Source organism: Boleophthalmus pectinirostris, unplaced genomic scaffold (genome assembly GCF_026225935.1).
Source record: "Boleophthalmus pectinirostris isolate CB_2022bp ecotype Guang Dong unplaced genomic scaffold, ASM2622593v1 HiC_scaffold_20, whole genome shotgun sequence".
Taxonomy (NCBI): domain Eukaryota; kingdom Metazoa; phylum Chordata; class Actinopteri; order Gobiiformes; family Gobiidae; genus Boleophthalmus; species Boleophthalmus pectinirostris.
Genome location: NW_026571153.1, coordinates 13,826,389 through 13,842,266, shown reverse-complemented (window position 1 = coordinate 13,842,266; position 15,878 = coordinate 13,826,389). Strand labels below are relative to the sequence as shown.

Here is a 15,878-nt window from a genome sequence, read left to right as displayed (position 1 = left end):
GACAAAAAAAAAAGACAGAGGGAACTACATAGACCATGATCCTTTGCTCCATTTCAGTGCAGACTACAAGAAAAAATAACTGTTCTAAGTACTTTTAAGTCTTAATTCTTTGGATTAAGTCTTGTCAAGGCATTTTAAGAGGAAAAAGTAGCAGATTAATTGTTAAAATATTGCAATAAATATCATGCTGTGAGATGTATATCGTGAAAATATTGTACTGAGAGATTTGGACATTTTTACATCCTCTAATCATGAGCCTCCTCACCATATCGTGAGCTTTTCCACAATATAGCAATAAATATCGTGAGGTTCTTAACGTGACGATATCGTATCGTGAGACTTGGATATTGTTACACCCCTAATCTGCCCCCTTTTCTCTTTTCCAGACAACACAGCAACACCAATAGTTACTTTAAAACATTTCAAATCAGTACATTTCAGTTCAGTCACAATTATTAATCAATTGCAAACAGAAATCTTCACTATTATGCACAACAACTTAGTTTCCTTTTTCATACATACACATTGCACTGAATTTTATGTTGTTTTTTTGTTTTGTTTTTAAATGCCATCATTGTACTTGATTCTTTTATATCTTTGTCAAGACTATTCCATGAATTCAGTCCTTTCATAGTAATACTTCGCTCAAAAACCTTGATTCTGAATCTGGGTTTTTTAAACATGCAGGTTATTTTTAATTATATCTGATCTTCATATATTAGGCAAAACATAAACACACATACAGAACATTAGGCAGGTCATTTACAGGTGGAAACTATTCCCCTAGAGTAGTAAAGTATGCTTACGAAGGCAAAAGTAACCCTAATTTGAATCATTTTAACTTAATGTGTGGAGTTATGGTTATTTTTATGTTTACAAAAAGCTGAACGTAAATTTTGCTGTGCAAATAACTAGCCAGTACATTTAACTAATGTCTCTAAAAACTGCATTTTGTTCTGGATGGTAACCTGTGTATTTTCATCCAATAGCTATTACTGCTAATAAAAGCTAGTTGTGTTCAAGTTGCTTATGTTAGTGCCGATTATGAGAGATTCAGCGCATAAGTATGGATAAAAACAAGGTCATTATAATAAGAGTTCTTCAGTGTCTCTATTTATACAGCATTAAAAGTAACATACTTTCTACACTGAGCAATATTCCCTATACTAAAAACAAACACAGCTTTAGAATGCACCTCTTTGAAACATGATGAATCGCCAGCACACAAAAATGCACTCCTTTTTTCATAATCTAAATTCCACCCGGGGTAAAGAAAGAGCCTTAGCATCTCGGCCTCCCTCGACATACCTAGCATAGTTTCATCGCAATTTCTCAAATACACCCTGGCCCCTTCCCACTGCGACTTAAGAGCACTTTTCTTCCACTCAAATCTTCCAGTCTCAATGGGCCCGAAAGAGGAACAAACTGACATAGACCAAGTATCTCCACTCATAAGGCCATTTTATAGTGGGGCATTGTGGACCGTGACAGCTATTTAGCCATGGTGGAAAAAGTGTAATACAATGATAAGTTTGTGAGTAAATATAAGGGGAACACTGGAGGAGGGCAAGATAAACTATCAAGTATTGAACTGTATAAAAACAATGTCACTTAAGTTCATCATTTGTCATTAATAACTCATTACACTTGGGTCTCTATTTACTGTACTATACCAGCTACAGTATTAGCAATGGTTGAATAAACTACAGTACAGGAATGATCGGTCGATGTGTAAGTATAAGGAGAAAACAGGGTAGTGCAAGATAAAGTATTGAAGTGTATAAAAAAATATTACTAAAGGTGCACTGCTCAACTTTTCTGGTGGAGGGTCCGCAACCTGCTTGTCTTCATGGAGATGCTATTACTTTGCCAGCAATCTCCCATGGTATGACATTAAACATACACATCTAGCATTTATTCATTACGGGTGTTTCTATTGCTCAAAAATACAACTATTCCTTCTGTGAATACGGGCGACTCTCCACAGATCTGAATTGTAATTTGCTGTAATGTGCTTGTCTCCCTTGTGATAGATAGGTTTAATCCAGGGGTCTCCAACCAATAGCTCTGGAGCTACCAATAGCTCTCCATCCCCTTCCAAGTAGCTCGCCAACTGATTTCTGATTATATGTATTGCGCTAAATAACTAAAATTTGATTTGATTAAATGCCTGTTAACACTGTAAATGTATGATTCTGATGCCTATCTTTGTACACTAATAAATATAATAGGTGCGTAAATGTTTTATAGGCAGCTGTACCCATCTAAGGCTTTTATATTTACTCAGTTTCTCTAAATGTCTATAAATTTTTCTATATGAGAAGCTCTCCGGCATGTTCGTTTTGTAAGGGTAGCTCACCAGAGGAAAAAGGTTGGAGACACACATCTCCATGGAGACAAGCAGGTCACAGACACTCCATCAGATGTTTGAGTTCATAATTTGTCATTAATAATACATTACACTTGAGTCAATACTTGCTGTACCATGCAAGCTATTAACCAAGCTGGCCTGATGTAGTCAAGTAGGAGGCAGACTTAATAACAACAAAAGTCTCTTACCAGACAAAATGTTTTAAATAACTTAAATAACTTAATTACAAAACAAACTGTTCACACAACTAAACAGAAAATAAGTCAAATCAAGTTAAATCCAATGCATCAATCAAGTTTCCCCCAATAGACTAACCCGACTACCTTTTATACACCCTGCAGGAGGGACCTCCCCCCAGGTAAGTACCAAATTCCCTTGACAGGTCACAGGTGCACAGGTAACTTTAAAACTCTAAAGCTAATCCATTTCTTTACCAGTGCCTAAGAACCCTTTAAACCTTTAAAGTGATTAAAATAAACTCTAAACACTGAAATATATAAACCAAATACACAAAACCCCTGAAACAAAAACAAAACTCAATGCAGTTCTCCCCTTCACATGGTCCAGCCCAGGACCTCCCCAAGAGGCTTTAAAAATAGCTGACCTAAGACACACCCACCCCCTCTTTGTTTGGACAATGTGGAGATACAGGTAAGGGAAACACCCAGGGTTGTATGGCAAACTGAATATGGTGAAATGAACAAATTAAGAAATGTGTGGAATTAAATTAATGCTTCTTTAATTGGACAAAGGCTCACAAAGGCTGTCAGGGAGCAAAATCACAGGATAGTACAAGATAAACTACAAAGTACTCAACTGTATAAAACCAACGTTACTTAAGTTCAGAGTTGCCATTAATAATAGATTACACTTAGGTCTCTATTTGCTGTATCAGGCATGTCAGCTCTTTGGCCATGGTGGAAAAACTACATTGCAATAAGTGTATGTGTAAAAATGAGGAAAAAAGTGCAACTACCAAACAGTGTATAGTAAATGTTACTCAAGTTCATGATTCGTCATTAATAATACATTACACTAGGGCTTATATTTGCTGTTTAATTGATCTACCCACATAAATACAATCTTCAGTACTGCATGAACTCAACAAAAACAAATCCTTCTCTAGCTACCTGCTGTGTTCCCGACGCAATCTGAAATTCTTACAAAAAATTCACCTCTCCAACTCCACAGTGCTTCTCAGGCAGGCTGTCAGTTTATGCTTTGTCTGCAGTCAGAAGGTGCAAAATCTCCATGAGCCCCGAGCATCTTCAAAGTCTTTAAAGATGTTTTCGGTCTATATGGGTGCACTTAAAGAATAGACAAGTCCTGCCCGCTGGCTTCAGAGCTGCTCCAACATTTAAATCAATATCTCATTATTGATTTTTGTAACTAACTTTGCACTGTGTGGAAGCCTAACTGCATGCAAACAAATGCATTTAGGAGTTTTTGTATATGTGGGAGAGGTACAAGAACTTGCTCAAATTCTGAAAATATATGTTAATGTATTAGGAAAATGTGTTATTCCACAATCTGACTCTCTTGGCATTTTATGGTTTAATCACATTTTCCATTAATTTGATATTTTAGATATTTTAATTACACTTACTCACCACACTGACCTCTTATCTTTAGAATAGGCATAACTTATTAGCATTGTACATTCATTAGATTTTTTGTTAATTGTAAATTTTTTCTTCTGAACGAAATTACTCTAGATAATTTAAAATGTACTTCATCAATGATAAGGTTAATTTATGTGCCAAAGGAACAAGACTTTTTACACTTTAAATAATAAGAAATAAAACTTTTAAACAATAAAAATATGCTTAAATTAGAAAAAAGGTAAGGTAATGAAAACGAAAATACAATATTCTTAATTCATGTCATTTAAACTTGTGCAGAATGTAGATTTTGCAGCGACTCTCACCTGTTCTTTGAGATGCTGCACAGACTTCTGCAGGGCCAGGATCTGGTGGAACAGGGGGCTCTGGAGCACAGACTTGAGCAGGCTGAGCTTCTCCTCGGTGGGCACCTCCCCCCGCTCTTTGAGTTTGGCCTGGAGACGCTCCACCGCCTGCAAGGCACGCTGGGTATCTGTGAGCCAGCCGCCACATATTTCAGTGACAGCGCCCGGCAGATTGGAGTGGCAGAAGATGCAGTGGAGAGAGGGAGAGAGGGAGAGAGGGAAGAGGAAGAGGGAGGGGGAGAGATGATGACAGATCAGTACTTGGGCAAGAAGAAAGAATGCAAATAGGTGTTTTGACGGAGATTTATAGACTTGAAGGTGTTTTTCAGTTTAAAAAATATCAAAGTCAAACAAGCAATAGTAGCAATACAACAATAGGAACATACTTGTGTAAAATATTTTAGTACTTCGTTTTTTTCAGTTATGTACTTAAAAGGCTTACAAACATTTCACATAAGTCTATGACCGAAGGGTTTAGGCTGAAGTCAAATCACTTAGAAAACACAAGAAAACCTGATATACAATATACAATTTTGTCAGTACAACTATAAGAATTAAGACCCACTTTTATTCTCTGGATTTTAACACCGCATGAGTTGTGTGGTCCTCTGTGTTTTTTAATTATTTTTAATGTATTTTTATTTATTTATTGCTATTCTACGATTTTGCTCAGATTTTATTTTACTGGTTTTATCATTTTAAGGCTGGTATGATTATTTTGGTAGTTTATTTTATCATTTTATTATTGTTATTATGTATTTGTGCAGCACTTTGGCAACTGTTTGTGAAATGTGCTATAGAAATAAAGGATGGACTGGGATTGGAAGAATTGTATTGACAAAATTGTAAAATATGACTAAATACTTATTTTCAGTAGGTTGCTGTAACAGAAAGACATAGATTTGTGTTTAACATGGATTTGTATGGAAATTAAAACAAGTAAAGCGTGCCAGACATTACAACCTGTAGGCTTAGGCAAGGCTGGCTGGCTCTCAACAGACCTTACTATATTGAAATCACATAGCCTCAGGATTGAACAGGAAAATACACACTCAGAAAACCTCAATACGTTTTCAGAATAGCAATGGCTGGTAAACCACATAGGAGCTCAAAATAGGTATCAAGAGGAAGGAAAAGATAAAGGAACAGTGGCCCTGCCTGCTGGACCCTGCCTAAGCTGCCCAATCGCACTACTCCGAGGTGGCTTGTTAGCGAGGATGGGCCAACTCAACATCATCTGGACAAAAATGAAGCAATTTTCAAAACTCACCAACTGTGACTAACACCTAATAGGGCGTGCACAGGCTCCAAAGAGCTTTTTATGTGCTGACAAGTGCTGTTTGGACAAAGGTTGTAAACAAGCCCATAGCTTTAACATGGTGATTTCTCAATGGGATGCTGGTATAGTGTAAGTGGATGCCAAAAGATGCTAAAATGTAGTTTATTTAGCATACCCTGTAAAATGCTCTTATAACCTGATTGGCCCATATACTCTAATAAGTTGTTAGCGCTTAGCAACAAGAATTTCAGAGGGATCGCATAGTTTGTATTATTTTTAACTGTAGAGCTCAGATACCATAATTTCCAGACTACGGAGCGCACCTGTGTATAAGCAGTATCAACAACATTTTAAAGAAATTTTCAAATTGTACATATATGAGCCACACTTGAATATAAACCGCAGGTGTCCACGTCTTCAAGAATGTTTTCAAGTTCAGGTCGTCTGCTTTTATCGCCTCTGAAAGCTTTTGTCATCTATATATGAACGTATATATGAATGGACAATGTGCCAAACAAAAAACACATCCATATATTAGCCGCAGGGCCCAAAGTGTGAGAAAAAAGTAGCAGCTTGTAGTCCAGAAATTACGGTATATCATCGATTAAAAAAAGTGATTTTGTGATATCAATTGTGATATTGCGATTCAGTGTGTTTCTAATGCAGCTCTATGCTCAAATACACACACTTTTTCTCACCTACTTCTCCAATAAATTGATCTCTGTATGGTTCTGAGTGAGTAACAGCTATAGATAGATAGATAGATAGCTCAAAGTATCTATCTCTATGCAGCTGTTACTCATTCGCATTTAACCAATCACAGTGAAGCATGAACTTTCAGAAGAAGAAGATGGAAAAAAACATCACCTTCAAGGCAATAGAAAAAATACAAAGTGTACATGGATTGTCATTAAATTGAAATCGTGATCTGGCTCCAAGACTTTTTTTTTTTTTTTATTATATCCTCCATCACCTAGTTGAATTTATAAACTATTGTAGCAATCTGCAATTATTACCAGGGATGGAATTGTTTTTTTGTGCAGGGAACTGGGAAATTCCTATCCAAAAATAGGAAGCAAAGTCTGAGTTAAAGACAAATTGTTTTCGTTTTGTAAGTCATATAGAGGAATCCAATAGTTATTTAGCGGGCATTAGAAGAATCATGAATACAATTGTGTTCTTTCTTCTGTCGCTGAAGTGATTCCTTAATAATTTCCTATGAGGTAAGAAGAATTCTCCGTTCACGTTTTACAACTCTAATTTGTAGTTTTCACTGCCACTCCACACTCCTGCCTCGAGAGTGACTACAGACCGGCGTTCCAAACAAAGAGGCGAAAACAAGGGGCTATTTGGCGACGCGCGTGACAGTCTGGACAAATACATCTCTATGGGGACAAACAAACAATCAAAATATATGGCAACATGATCAGATATGGCAACACTGGCAGCCCGCGGGCCTTGAGCTACATCCAGGGCCTCTTACGCTGGTTGAGAACACTCACAGCGGGAGCCAGATACAGAGCCAGCAAAGATGGATGTCCAACTGACAAGATAAAGCTCCAGCCAGAAAACTGATTTATTCACAATGTAACGATAAAATACAAAAAGCACAGCATGTGTTTTGTGCCCTGTGATGTGTATCATAGCAATAGAGCAGAAATGACTGTGTGGAAATATGCAAACATTCAGCCTAGGTTATGAGTAAGAAATACAGATGTGCGTGATACTTTTTTCCCAACATCCTTTTATTTTGATTTACTTACCCATTGTTTCTATCATTTTCAGAAAACCAGCTCAGTCCAGTGTCTTCCCACGTATAGTAATCCTCATGTCTTCTTGTGTTTAAGGCCTGCAAGGTAAGTACAACATGTTTTACATATAATTATTTACAGTAGTATGTTTTGTTGTATCATTTGTGTGTCAAGAAATGATGAAAGATGAAAATGACAAAGTTGAATTTAATCACAAATGTTTTTCTACTGCATTCCTTCTGTACATTTTTACATGCAAAGTTACAAAGGAAAGTTATTGAGGTATTCATGACTTTAATATGTAACCAGAATGCCACTGTCAACTCCCACCTGAGGAATGTCACATGTTATTATTTTGAACATGACATAACTCATGACGTAACTCATAAAACGGTAGCAAGAAGCAGCATTTCAAATATATCCTGCAGTGAAGTTATGTTTGCAAACCTGTATCCTGGATGGCTACTCTTGCCTTACAGCACGAAGGTTATATTTTGGATTCGGCCACTCGGATCCCTCCATCAATTGAAAACATGCACAAGATTCTCCAGCTAAAGTAGTTCTGGCCAAACCTAGCTCTGTTCTGAAGAAGCGTCTCCGGGTTCCTGACAGGTTGCACAGTGAATAGGCCTGTCACGATAAATACAACTTTTTGTTCAATATATGAAAGTTGGAACAATACATTCTGAGGCTCAGCATTTATCATGTGTAGATCTTCTTTGTAAAAATTGGGAGATTTGGGGGGATTTTTATTGTAATACAACAACACTTGAGCTGTAAAAGGTTGAATAAGTGACTTCTATGGCTAATTGAATAATAATAGTACATTATGTTATTTATTTATTGCCTTTTAATGATACTGTTGGTTTAAAAATAGTTTACAAGGATTATCATGCATTATTATTATTGTACCAGAGGCATAAAATATTTTCAGTAGTATCATTGATCACAGTATATCTCTGTACCAGTATATCAGGCTTCAAATTTTGTTATCGTGACAGGCCTAATGATTGCTCAAAAACATTAAATTCTGTGTGCAATACTATCACTTTCAATGAATTGAAGTACTATGATTGATTAATGATTCTATTGTAATGCAATGATTCACGTAATCTTTTACTTCTATGGTTAAATATTGAAGAACCATAGTACATTCTGTTATGTATTTGTTGCAGCATGACCTCTTTTAATGATACTGTCTGTCTATTTAAAATTTGTTTACAAGAATTATCTTGCATTATCGTTATTGTCTCAAAAGCATACAATATTTTCAGTAGTATCATTTATCACAGTATATCTCTGGACCAAAATTTGTTTTCGTGACAGGCCTAATGATGGGTCAAAAACATTAAATTCTGAGTGCAGTATTATCACATTGGGTACATTGTTATTGCTCAATGGTTATTCCTCTAATAGTCATTACTGTATATAGACCTATATTCCACTGTTACAGCTATTATGTGGTAATTCAATGGTCAAACAATATAGGCTACAAAAGGAGCATATTATGTAGTGTAAATTGTTATATAGGCTCTAGATGACTGGATCTAACTACTTTGAAAAAGCAATACCACGACTATAGGTCCAGTTCTCATTTCAGCCAAGGAATGTCCAATGTACATTTTGCGTATATTGCGTATAAGTGACTAATAATTCACAGAGCAGTACAGTAGTGCGTTACTAATATACCCAGAGCAGTGTTAAGCAAGCCACCTTGAAAAGCTAAGGCTAGGCTACCCCAAACAACCATGATATTATTTTACCAGATCACATTAGAGCCTTTTCTTCCGACTCGAGTGTGCAGCAGGGCGTATCTTATAATTACCCGTTAGTTACCAATGACTACGTGCTATTGAAAGCAAAATGCACCCTATACTTTGCCATTGTTTTGAATAGTCGCCACAGCGCTCGGGACAATCCGCTTTTCTCTCAACTCCTCCTCCTCCGTCTCCTCTCCCCCATCTCAATAATGTAGCAAGAAGCAACAGGCTGCTGCTGTCGACGAGAACTTTGATACTGTCACACGAAAAGCGCCGAAAACGTCCAACTTTTTCACATTTACAGCGCGAAGAACGAAAGGAAAACTAAAGAAATGAATACCGATAATGATACGGATTTGTGTGCGTAAAACAGCGTCTTTTACGCAATGGCGATAGCAAGGGACATGGTATTTTCTCATCTCTTTTGCATCTACCATTTGAAAATACCAAACAATACTCAAGTTAAGCACATTAATTAGGCATTCCCTTCGTGTAGGACATCCATAACTTACATGAGCGTGGTTCGCCGGTGTGCAAGCAGTGCCTATCCCCTCCGCGCCCGCTCCTCTGCTCCTCTGGCTGGCTAGCGGCTCTCTGACCGGGGCTTAAACATGGGGCGTCGTGTAACTCGATCCTCTCTGGACATTTTCGTAGATAGCGGTGCTCGGCTCAGGGAGACCCGGGGCTGAAGCGCCGCTTGGTGGTTGACCTGCGCCAAATCTGGGGCCGGTACATGTGAACACAATAATGGGACAACTTGGAGCAACGTTACAATATGAATAAGGTGACCAGACGTTCCTATTTACCCGGGACAGTCCCAGTTTTGAGTCATGTGTCCCCCGTCCAAGCAGATTTATCCAAAACCAGTGATTCATCCCAGTTTTATACAAGAAATGTTCCAGATGTCCCTATTTTTGACCAATTTGATACCTGCCAACAGTAAAGAGAGGCATACATTTGTTTAGGTAAAATACAGAAAAGCTGTTTAAAATGGGTTTAGAATGGGCAGAGTGCTGAACAATTTTCCTTAATGACACCTTCCTTTCACAATTTTATTATTACAAACTGCTCCAAACTGGGGGTGTTCCAGTTTTTTGTTTTGATTTGTTTCGTTTTGTTTTTTATTCTATTTTCTTTTGAAGGTCTGATCACCCTAAATATGAAGATCGAGCTGAAGAACTTAGAAAATTAGTTTTGCTTTGTGTTTTACTTAACATTTTAAGTGAAATTTTGAGGGAATCCCAGTACTGACATCTTTGTAGCTTGTTAAAATGTTCTACTGTGAGGAAGTGGCAGAAGTGGGTTGGCTCCTGTGAGAATTCTGCTGGGGTCTTGTTGACTCTTATAATGGTCACACCAATAGCATTTTACTAAATTAAAATATACAGTACAGGAAGACCTTATAGATGAGTCTAGCCTAGTTCAGTGGTTCCCTTGTCTTTATTTGACAAGAATTACACTTATTTCTATCTTCAAGGCTTGTCTTTAAATATAATTCACATGCTATACTAAAACAAAAAGTCAACTAGCCTCACTCAGTTATGTGGAGCATGTGGAGGAGGTATACAAGTAAAAACTTTTTGGACACACTTCTCTAGGTTAAATTAGGAGCTGCTAACCATGGACAGTGGCAGTAGGTGTAAAAGTTGATATAAAAGTTGTGTGTGACCTCAAAACCAAAATGGTAACACACTTAGGTCTATCTTTTGGGTAACTATTTGACTGGCACATCATGAATGAAACGCATAACAGAAGATCATAGTTTTGAGACTAAATCAAACTGAGAGATAAAACAGATTAGAGTGAAGAACTAACTCCTAAAGTGCAAAGTGTGTAAACGGATATCACGTTCTGTACTGAGTGTGTCTGTGGGCAGCGTCATGATGAGATACGAGGAGGCTACACAAAAACAGTACACTCCTACACTCCCATTGTCAGCACACGTCAGAGCTGTGGATTCTTTTAACAATTTATTGCGATACGGTAGACCTGACATTTGCAAATTGGAGGGAACTCAACTCCTCTTTAATATTCAGTTCTTAAAGATGTAAAAAGTATGTCTAAAATGTACTCAAACTAACATAATACCACAAAAATAGAATTATATTTATACATTCACACCCCATTCAGTCTCCATTAATGAAGTGTCTTGCTTTAGGGCACAATAAGGTACAATGTGTCAGGAACAAACAACCAATCTTGTAGTATGCATTTGCTCTTGTACACACTTTATCAAAATTGGGATTTAACCTGGGAATAAACCTGGACTACACCAGGATTAAACCAGAACTATAACAAAACCAAACTGAGTCTACATCTGGACTAAACTGGGTTCATACTAGGACCAAACCAGTACTAGTCTGAACAACTACATGAATCATTACAAGTACTATTACTGTAATTACTCTTCATTTCATTATCTTATCCAAACAAGTATTATTTTCAAAACTTTTCAATCCTTTCTCAGCACGTTTTATCTTCACTCCCCTCTCCATCATCCTCCCAGTCACTGTGCTCTTACTGTGACAATAACACACCTTTATGTGGGAGGTCTGACTCAGCCCAAAGCCGGAAAAGACAAAAGACTGAGTCCAGAAAAAAGGGAATAAAAAGCCCATCTGAGAGTTTGAATTGTTACAGGGAGATGGAGATCAGACTGTAGTCATAGTGGGGACACAGCAAATGATTCACTGTATCTTAAAGCAACATCAGCATTGTCTTTTTCTCTATTGTCCTTTGAAGCATTTGGGAAGTGGTGTTCTTTTGTATCATTTACTAAACTAAACCAAATAGTTTCTTTTACCTAGACACTTCTTCAAAATAATATATTAAAGGTGCAGTATGTAACTTTTCTTGTGGATGAAGCTGCCACCTGTTTGTCTCAAGGGAAATGTCATTGTTTTGTCAAGAATGTTTCACAGTATGGCATTAAACTTATTCACCTCAATGAAGAAAAGCAGATTTCACCACAAGCTCCTCCCGTGTGACCGAGTTCCTAATCTTATCTCTAAGGGTGAGGGAGGAGCTCGGAGTAGAGCCACTGATCCACATCGAGAGAGGAGCCAGTTGAGGTGGCTCGGGCATCTGTTCCAGATGTCTCCAGGGCACCTCCCTCTGGAGGTGTTCAGGGCATGTCCCACTAGAAGGAGGCCCCAGGGAAGACACAGGACACGCTGGAGGGACTATGTTTTTCAGCTGGCCTGGGAACACCTTGGGGGCCCCCTGGAGGAGATGGAGGAAGTCTGTGAGTCCCTGCTCAGACTGCTGCCCCCAAGACCTTTCCCAGGATAAGTGGAAGAAAATGGATAGATGGAGGTTTCACCATTAGGTTGGATAATAGGTCAGATCTGTGGACAGGCGAGCCCCCACATAGTTAGAATGCCTGTTTTCCAAGGTATTTATGACTGCCTATTATATGACTGTTGTATGAATAGTAGTTAGACTTTAGCAATAATATGAAGACTACTTAAGTAAAAAAAAAAAAAAAAAGAAAAGAAAAGCTGCTTGTTTTACTGACCAAAGGGTGAAAAAATATGGAACTAGTAATGTACATTGTGCCAGTCCCATGCCTGGGTAAACTGAAAAGGCTTTTAATACTGTCAGAGACCTAAAAACAGTGTAAATCAAATACTATCACTGAATCAGCCCGTACAGACTACTGAAACAATTTTTGTGCTTTCCAAATTCATCTACCTAGCCCAACTATCTCTCTTAAACATGCCAAAAAGCACATTTACAAGGAAGGGCAATGGGAAACTATCATAAAAATGTTAATTCTAGTCTTTCACTTCGAAAATTTCAGAAGAAGGTGTGGTGCTGGACTCAATTGCTTTTAGTGAAAGAGACTTGGCAGCTCTTTGCTATAGGTCACTGATTGCCGGCCCTGTGTGGTAGCTTATTACTAGCAATTTATTGCCCCCATTTTCCTTTTCAAGTTCTTGTAATGTTACTCTCTGTGGAAATTGCACGCTGGATCACTTTGAGAGCTTTTAGAACAGTTAACCTAGCCTCTCCTCCCGGATACATGACCCTACACCCTTGCACCTCGCTATGTGGTTCTGACAGCTCAAATCAATGCCCAACTTTTGAACAATGAGGACTGGAGGGCTGCTGGTTCATTTTGTCCTACTTTGAATGCACAAAAAGTCAAGGGCTCCGAATGTTCGCTCGTTCACTGTTTGAGCACCACTGCAGATTATAGCAGTCATCGGTTGCCATAGTTTTGGTGAATTTCTTCTTCAGCTCATAAGTGTTTTACATTAAAGTCGGAGTGTGTGATTTTTCAAAGGAGCATGGGTCTTCCAAGTGTTATCTATGGCTCTAACTTGTTTCTATTTCTCCTGCATTTTTAGGGCACATGCATTGCTTTTTATGTTATGTAAATTGGGTTAGTATGAATGTGGTGTGTAATAAATGTTAGGATTCTTCAGTCAGAGGGGCTGCATGTAGGCCGCCTTACCTTCCACAATAATTTAGAATGAATAGTACAATGTAAAGTGCTTTGGATTTCTTGAAAGGCTTTATATAAATCTAATGCACTATGTAAAAGCTATTTTAAATTCAAGTACCACCCACTGAAGTGGGCAGTGACATTGAGAAGCAATAATGGATAAGATAAGTTGAAAGAATAAACTGTACCTGGACTAAACAGGGCTGGAGTTGTTTTGTTTCATTCACACATGTTTGAGGGCCCCTGCGTCATCAGGCTGTCTGCATCCCCAAAGCTCAAAATGTTCTGTTCCACCTTGTGATGTTATGAAGCAGTAGTTTTCAAGTTAACAGCTACTTTTTACTTTTTGTTCAGTAGAGATTGGCAAGGGGCTGGAATCATCCAAATGGTTCTAGTGAAGGTGGATAGAGTTTAAAAACACAGTGGAGCACTTCTTGTACTACCCCATGACATCACAAGGTGGAACAGAGTGTTTTCTGTTTGAGAGAACAGCCTAAATATGCTGGGTTTGTTTGTTCAATATATGTGAATGAGAAAAAAAACAAAAAACTCTAGATATGTTTTGATGAGGAAAGAACATATATTACAACTGAATATGGGCCCTTAAATTTATCATTTTTTAACCACAGTGTAAAGCTACATTGTTACTTTTTAGCTGATTTTTCTTGATTATTATTTAACTACATAGTTCTATCTACAGCAATGTTTCCCAATGTTTATTGAACATTAATGAGGATATTTTATTGTTGATTCAGTGATCATGCCTCTCTGAACAATTAGAATTACTAAACTTTTAAACAATGAAAAACAGTAATTGAACCAGCAATAAAAAGATCCATAAGTCGCCTATTTGGACATTAAATGTATCCCATTTCTTTTCTTTTCTTTTTCTTTTCAACATTTAATTGAACCAGCAATACTGGAAAAAAAGTCAATAACATAATTACAAAAAGATTAGAAATTATACAAAACATGTCTTAACATTTCAACCTACATGCAGATCGTGACAAGGCGGCCATAAAAAAATCTCTTGTAACCCACCTGAGGGTCATGACCCAGTCTCTGGGAAACAATGATCTACAGTATGGCATTAAACATACCGATTTTTTCAGTTTATTCAATTACAGGTATTTGATTGTTCAAAGATCCCTTGGAATGTATGCATTCTCACAGTGGGCAACTTCAACGTCACAGCAACATTTAATGCCATACTGTGGAACATTCTAGGCAAAGACATGGAAACAAAACAAAGCTAAAGATCCATATGAAACTCCTGAGCGTCTCATACCATCTCAAAACACAAAACACAATCTTTAACTTTTGTCTCATTCACAAAAGGTTGATCCTAACTTTTGACAACTTGCGTCACCTCAAACTTTTAAGTGTTGTTGCACCTGTCGTGGGTGGCTGTCATGGCGATAAATCACTGTACATATCCACGTTTATGAAAATGGCTTTAATTGGTGAACAAGTGAGTGCGCTGCTGTGAGTGTGACAGAGTGGAAAAGGGAGAAACTGTCAGATTTTCTTTTTTTTTTTTTTTTTTTTTTTTGTGAAATGCCTGTTTGCGTGTTGACTGTTCCACTTTACAGCCAAAACTAATATGGACACAGGCGTACCAACCAACCATCCAGTCACTAAGCACATTTACTCATGGATAATTCCTTGTACACAGCAAAGGTATGCAGAGTATTTTCAGAAAGTAGACAGTTTATCTGAAATTCCAAACGCCGCTATATTTCAGGCGATATTAATAACCGCATTGCCATTTCAGGAGGTCACATGATCGTCTGTTAAATATTGATTAGTGTGGTTTTAATGGGGGACTCGATTGACTTTTCTCGAGCTTCAGTTCATTACAGAGACCCGATTGGATTACAGCCCATTTCTTGCAGAGACTTCCTGATTCCCACACTACACTCATATCTTTTGTCTATACGCTGATAATTGCAAGTATTTAATGTCTTTGTGTGGGCTGAAGCAGTGCCCCTCTAGTGCTTTCTACTGATCGTGTTTCAGAGTGTCTGGAAATGCACACACCATTGAGAATAGAGAATTGTAAGTAAGCGTAAGTTATTTTGGATTTGAGTGGATTTGATCTTTTTTAAAATACTAGAAGTTGTAGGATAGAGATTTGAGCATCATAAATTAAATGTTATTGGCTAAATTTGCCATCTGCAAGCATGCAAAGTGTAAATAATATTAAAGAAACTATTAAAAAACCACTAGGGCATCGTGGCAATTCTCTTTCCTCGCTTCCTTCTCCTTGATTTTCCATTTTTTCAGCTGTCAATCAAACGT

The 15,878-nt window shown here is 37.7% G+C and overlaps 1 protein-coding gene across 1 annotated transcript in view; it reads right to left on the bottom strand.

Annotated features, from left to right (window-relative positions):
- LOC110159319 (multiple PDZ domain protein) overlaps window positions 1–9,717 on the bottom strand; it is a 67,450-nt gene extending 57,733 nt beyond the window's left edge. Inside the window, 3 exon segments of the mRNA XM_055156638.1 lie at window positions 4,299–4,465; window positions 7,380–7,465; window positions 9,640–9,717. Of these exon segments, the coding sequence (XP_055012613.1) occupies window positions 4,299–4,465; window positions 7,380–7,395 (183 nt within the window). The 5' untranslated portion in view covers window positions 7,396–7,465; window positions 9,640–9,717.
- Window positions 9,718–15,878: the final 6,161 nt, after the last annotated feature.